This window comes from Myotis davidii, unplaced genomic scaffold (assembly GCF_000327345.1).
Source record: "Myotis davidii unplaced genomic scaffold, ASM32734v1 scaffold292, whole genome shotgun sequence".
In the NCBI taxonomy this organism is placed as follows: Eukaryota; Metazoa; Chordata; class Mammalia; order Chiroptera; family Vespertilionidae; genus Myotis; species Myotis davidii.
This window is the reverse complement of record NW_006285042.1, coordinates 432,047-438,394: the sequence shown is the minus strand read 5'-3', so window position 1 is coordinate 438,394 and position 6,348 is coordinate 432,047. Positions and strand designations below refer to the sequence as shown.

General features: G+C 41.7%; 1 protein-coding gene across 4 annotated transcripts in view; it reads left to right on the top strand.

Annotated features, from left to right (window-relative positions):
• Positions 1-2,756, top strand: part of CD86 (CD86 molecule) — a 90,449-nt gene extending 87,693 nt beyond the window's left edge. For 2 of the 4 annotated variants that reach the window (XM_006755337.2, XM_006755334.2), the window contains one exon: positions 1,166-2,756. In XM_006755337.2, coding sequence (XP_006755400.1) covers positions 1,166-1,170 — 5 coding nt within the window. In that variant the 3' untranslated portion in view covers positions 1,171-2,756. Of the gene's footprint in view, positions 1-1,115 lie in introns of all 4 variants that reach the window. The other 2 variants (XM_006755336.2, XM_015558490.1) reach the window with 1 other exon arrangement.
• Positions 2,757-6,348: the final 3,592 nt, after the last annotated feature.

Below are 6,348 nucleotides of genomic sequence, written 5' to 3'. Positions count from 1 at the left end.
CAGTCCTGAGAGGGAAGTTTATAGCTCTACAGGCCTATCTCAAAAAACAAGAAAAAATGGTAGTAAATCATCTAACTCTACAACTCAATGATTTAGAAAGAGAGCGACAAGAAAACCCCAGAGTGAGCAGAAGGAAGGAGATAATAAAGATTAGAGCAGAAATAAATGACATAGAGACCAAGAAATGCACTTGAGAGCAAAGGATGCCAGTTAAACATAAAGAAATGGAATGGCTACTTTAATTGATATGCAGAAACTTACAAAAGCCTTTATACTCCAAAGTGCCTTCATTGAAAGATTCATTGCAAAATGCTAATAATAAAAAATTAAAGCTATGAAAGGTATCTAAAACAACACCTTAGGCCTCCACATTATACTCTCCTCAGTATCAAAACACTGGCCCAGAAATTGATGTCTTAATTGTAATCAACTGGAACACTGGAGAAGAAATTTTCCTCAAGATCCTTTGCAAATTCTCCAATGCCTTTATACCTACCTTCAAAGGAGGGCCACATAGGAGCCCCTCCTAAAATTGATGGGACTCTTGAGAGCTTTTCTAGAAAATTGCAATGCTATTCTCTTAAACAGCCAATAGGAAACAGAAATATCTACTGTTTGTCCTGACTAAAACCTGACAAGATATTTGAAAGGAATTAATAACCTTTGATCACAAATTTGGCCAAATTGGAAGCTGATATTCAGAGCCTGGTAGGAATTTTTTTTAACACCTTCCACCCTATGCTAAAACTAGGAAAGAACCATTCCAACAATAAGTGGATGGGTGGGTCATTGCTTTGATATTATTCCTGGGGAACTGGAAACAACTATCTTTGTCTTGCAAATCTCTGTAGGGCCAGAAATGTGGCTCTAGTGGTTCAAAGTTGACCTGCCAAAAATGATCCCTCATTGCCAGACTTTTGCCATCCTGGTATCTAATAACATGGTAACAGTGTGCTCCAGAAGTAGAGTATTAAGATGGGTAAACAATGTCTATAAATGAAATGAACAGTCAGGGCTTTTGGATACAACCATCTGCTGATCCCTTGTTGCCTGTGCTAGTATGACCAGCTACTGTAAGTCTTTGATGTCTTATAATACAAGTCTATTGCCAACAGGTTAAAGAAGCCTTATCAGATCCCAATTCAAAGATTCCTGTTCATTACAGTCTAAAGCCTGGTGCTGGTATTCCAGAAGCATCATGAGAGGAAGACTGCCCATGAGCCCCATTAGAAAGGACCTTTCCAAGTGCTCCTGCTACAAAACTGAGCTGTGGATGTGCATCAGGCTCTACCTGACATCTGGTCCTGTATAGACGCTGGAGACCTCCAAATCAAACTGATGAGGAAGAGAAGGAGCTGACATCAATTAGAGTGCTTCTGTTCAAGACAAAGGGTTAAGACTTCCCACTTCAATAAATTTGGAACATTTTCGCCTTCTTTTACTTTCCTTTACTCCAGCATTGGCCTGGAAAGCTAACACCACCATGCATCTCGCAGGCCATTACTAAGGATGACCTTTCAGATTGCTGGATTGTTATCAAAGATTCCAATTTATACAAAATTAACTAGCTAAGATTTTCCTCCACCTATTAAGAGTTCTCAACAACAGCCACCATTTTACAAGGCATGTAGGATTACTCTTTGTTTCAGGCTAGGAGATTCTCTTCCCATATGCATTAAAAATCTAACTGACCCCTGGTTTGAACAGGTATGTGCAGAAATTCCTGAAAAATGAGTCTACTCACAGTTCTGCCATAGCACACAGCCAGGCAATGCCCCTCAGATTATCTAACTGTAACTCTAACTTCACAAATGAACTGGGATTCCTCATTGGTCAACTTCTCTGAATCTACATTGTTGAGTTAGAAAGTACTTACAGGAGGCTTCACTTTAAATTTTAAAAGGACCTTTGGCAGGTCCCTACTTCCCTGGTTTAGGAATAAATACAAATGAGGCAGAAATCTGCTGTGAAAGCAATAGCTAACCCTCACCCTCCATCCTAATCTTTACATTCTCTAGCCAAAGTTGTTCTTGATAATAGAATAACCTTCTATTATATTTTTGCTGAGCAAGGAGGTGTCTGCTGTGGCCAACACTACCTGCTGTACCTGGTTCAGCACTCCCGGGGAAGTATAAATGTGTGTTCACAGCTGCTAACTACTCAGCAAATGATCTCCCTAGGACTGGAGTACCTGAGAGGGAAGAGAAAGTGACAGTCTTAAAAGCTGTGGGCCAGGGGTCACACAGCCTGTGAGAGTTCCAAGATTCAGCACCATGTCATGACCTAGGAATACCACACAAAGCATCAGCAAAAGCTGCAAAAACTAGAGAGTGGTAGCTGAGAGTGGCACTAATGCCTTGATTTTTTTGTCACATCTCTCAGGCTGTTTGATCAAAAGGGAGGAATTGTTAATAAAGAAAGAATAAACCCAAAATGGAGTCATCTGCCCCCATGACAGCAAACCAAGACCTAATTGCCAGATCCTCCTCTAGGAATGTGAACTTCAAGCAGTTAATCAAAAGTATCTGATTAGCACTAGTAAGATAATTTTCATGAGACCCCTGCCACTCCCTTTCCCCTCAAATAAAAGATGACCTGGCCTGAAACAATCCTTTCTTTTATTTTGCAAAAGCTCCATTGCCCCACCCTCTTTCTGTCTATAAAACCTTTCCATTTTGTTCAACTCTTCATAGTGCCTTTCTACTTGCTTCCCAATTCATATGTCATCTAATAAAGCCAATTGGTCTTCAAATGTACTTGAATTCTGTGGGTGTGTGTGTTTTTTTGACACATTTTTATACACATGTTCTGGTATACACGTACAACAGGGTTTGTTTATGGGGTCGTGAGATATGCTTAGCTTCTGTTTTACTAAAGAAAGTCAAACTAATTTCCAAAGGAGCTTGTTCCAAATTAAACACCTACCAACATGTATGACAATTTCCACTGAAAAGTAAATTTATTCCTGCAGTATATAGAAATGACACATTTACCAGATCACTCACTGTATTAGTTTCCTAAATTTGCTATAGCAAATTTCCACAAATTCAGTGATATATTGTAGTAAATACAATGAAAACGAAGAACAGGTGCTATGAGAGAGAATGGGCATTGGAGCTTCATTGTGCCTGGCTCACCTCCAGGCCAGCTCTCATGATGTCTTGTTCTAATTGTCTGAACCCTGTGGTTTTTATGCCTTGGCCGCCAATTCATATCTGTTGTCCGACAGCATTTCTCTCTGAACCATCATCCCTAACATGGATAAACTCCAGGTTTGACTCCATTTCCCTCTCTCCTGGCCACCCTGCTGACTTAGCACGGGTATGAGTCATTCTTGCTCTGAGAAACAAAGTTCTGAGAAAAATGAGCCATCAAACCGGTGACAGAAAAATAAAACTCCTAACGCAAGGGATTTGGAGCATGTAGGGGTGGAAAAATCACTTTGGAATTATCAGATGAACCTGATCCAGATAAAATACTCCGTGCTCAGATGAACAAACAGATAGTGAAGTAAATAAAAGTACATTTGAGTACTGTTTGAAACAGTGGTGTGGAAACGCCTCCTATACCTTGAGAAAGGCCCTCACAGTTATAATAGAAATCTTGTCACAAACCCAAACCTAAATGTATGGACTGGGACAAAATGAGAAGACAGAATATGCAGCTAATTAATCCAAATGTTCCCTATCACCATCGTCTGGAAAATAAACCACTATATCCTCCAGGTTCAGGATCTCAGAAGTCATAAAATGACAGGGAAGGGCATTCTAGTGTCTTCCTCAAGCTCAGAGCCTGCCATTGACTAGTACAATCAAATCTCTGCTCTATCAGCTGCTTGATCTTAGGGAGGTTTTTTCTAACCTTATTTTGCTTCAGTTTCTTCATGTATATAATGTGCAATAAAAATGGGCTACTCATCGATTTTTTGCTGCTAAATATGAGCGGCATTATAACTTTATAATAGATAATTTTTCAGCACCCCGTTCAGTGCTGAGCACATATTCGGTGGCCAATAAATATTTTATTGTTTGAATTAGCTTTTATTATCGGGGCCTCTCAAACACAGAGGCTACATGTTTGAGAAAATGTGGAGGTGGTCTCTGCGGCCCTACAAAGGCTTTCAGGGGCCTGGTGATCTCACCCAGAGGCATTCCGAGACGGCTGAGCCCAGCTAAGCCCCCAGCATGGAAAAGACTTCCTCCCTTTACCTGGTCCAAGTGCATTGCTGGACCCATTTATCTTCCACCTTCCTAGGAAGACATGGTCACAGAAGCAAGAGAACAATTTGAATATTCTATGTTTTAAAATAAATATATAAAAAGCACTGGGTAATACTTATGAACATTCTTGGTCAAGCTTCGCTAAAAGGAAAACTCTGGCTGTCCAGGGAGGCTTTGCCAACCACCTGCCCAACACAAAATTGCCGAGAGTGGGCTTTCCCCAGCAGGACAGTAACCCAGTTCCAGGCCCCACACCAGGATTCTGAGCTCTCTTTCCTGACCAGAGCTCTATCCCATGCCTGGTGGACTTCAGGAAGCTCACGTTACAACTTTCCCAAAGGAGCTGCAGAAAGTATCTTCTCTATTTTGTCATCTGCTTCACCACCCAGTACAGCGCTGAGCACATGGACTGGGGTGGCCACCTGCCTACAAGGCCCCCTCCTCTAGCTGCTTCCCTGGGTGTTTAATGGCAGCTTCAGCTCTGCAGGGACTCTGCTCATAGGGGCCTAACATTTGGGTAAATGGGGGATCTCTCTGAGCTGCACTGTGTCCCAAATCAGTCTATGACACTGAATAAGAAGGGATTCTGGCTGGCTGTCTGTCGTGGCTCAGTGGTTGACCGTCAACCTATGAACCAGGAGGTTAGGGTTCAATTCCAGTCAGGCCATATGCCCAGGTTGTGGGCTCGATGCCCAATGTAGGCTGTGCTGGAGGCAGCTGATCAATGATTCTCTCTCATCATTGATCTCTCTCTCTCTCTCTCTCTCTCTCTCTCTCTCTCTCTCTCTCTCTCTCTCTCTCTCTCTCTCTCTCTCTCTCTCTCTCTCTCTCTCTCTCTCTCTCTCTCTCTCTCTCTCTCCCCCTCTCTCTTCCTCTCTCTTCCTCTCCGAAATCAATAAAAATATTTTTTAAAAAAAAGAAGAAGAAGGGATTTTCAGGGGAGAAGAGAGACATTCTGCATGTCTCTACCTAAGAGGGTAAGGGTCATTCTAGAAATTATGATGGAAAATTTGATAGACCCAATCAATTAAATAATCTAAAATTCAAAGAGACAAGCTTCTACCATAAAGAAAAATAAGGCCAGAGTTTTTCTTCTCAAAAGAACCTGAGCCACTATTTGGAAAGGACGTTTGATATTTGTAATTATGGTTTTCTTATTAATTACCTGGCAACAATTTTAAAAATCAAGAATTGGGACATAATTAAACTCTCAGATATGAACTTGGTACATCACAGTTAAGGTCAATACTGTGACAGTACAATGGTTAATCTTGGGTTCACAGCTGTGGGGTAAGACAGAAAAAAAAAATAGTTTATTTCCTGAAAGCTAAAGACTAGGCTCTCTCTCTAATCCCAGACCGCATTATGCTGATAAATAAGGAAGCGGTGCTTATTAACAGGAGCTTAATAAGCTCCCATTAAATAATCCTGAAGACACTGGCCGCTTTCCCCTCCAGCTGTAAATTGCGGTGAGCAACTCGGGGTCATTTCCTGCTCTTCCTGTGGACATGGCTGACCAGGGCACGGAACCCCAGGAGTCATCTTTCTTCCAGCGCACGGATGTGAGAGCAGCACCATTTGCAGGAAGCACAATTTTGTCCAACGTGCTTCTGGGACAGCAAAAGCTGTTCGTATTCAGAGACTGCAGAATTTAATTTCCTCTCTTGCCTGTGGAAATGGGCTCAGCCTATAATCCTATTTGATCACCAGGTTTTCTATCAAGGTTTGATTCTCCTGACTAAGGTGGCCAACTGGCAGCCTCCCTGGGCCATGCAGATGCCAGCGCTATTCCTCCAGCTCCAGAAGACAGAGCTCTTGGCAGCCCCATCAACCACAGTAGATATGTGTGATTAAAACCACCATATAGTTCCTTAGTTCAAAGATGCATATTATTTTTTTTAGAAAGAGAGGAAAGCACAGTACTATTTTAATAGTTGGCACCAGAATACCACAGAGAGAAGAGAATTTGTTCCAACAACAGTAATGTACATTCATTTTGATGCTCTTTTCAGAACTATGTTCAAATTCCCCTCTGTTATCTCTACCCCTTCAGTGTCTAGTATAGACAACCACCTGTATTCCTGAAGCCTTGGGGAAGAAGAAAGGTAATGCCTGAATGGAGTGAAGC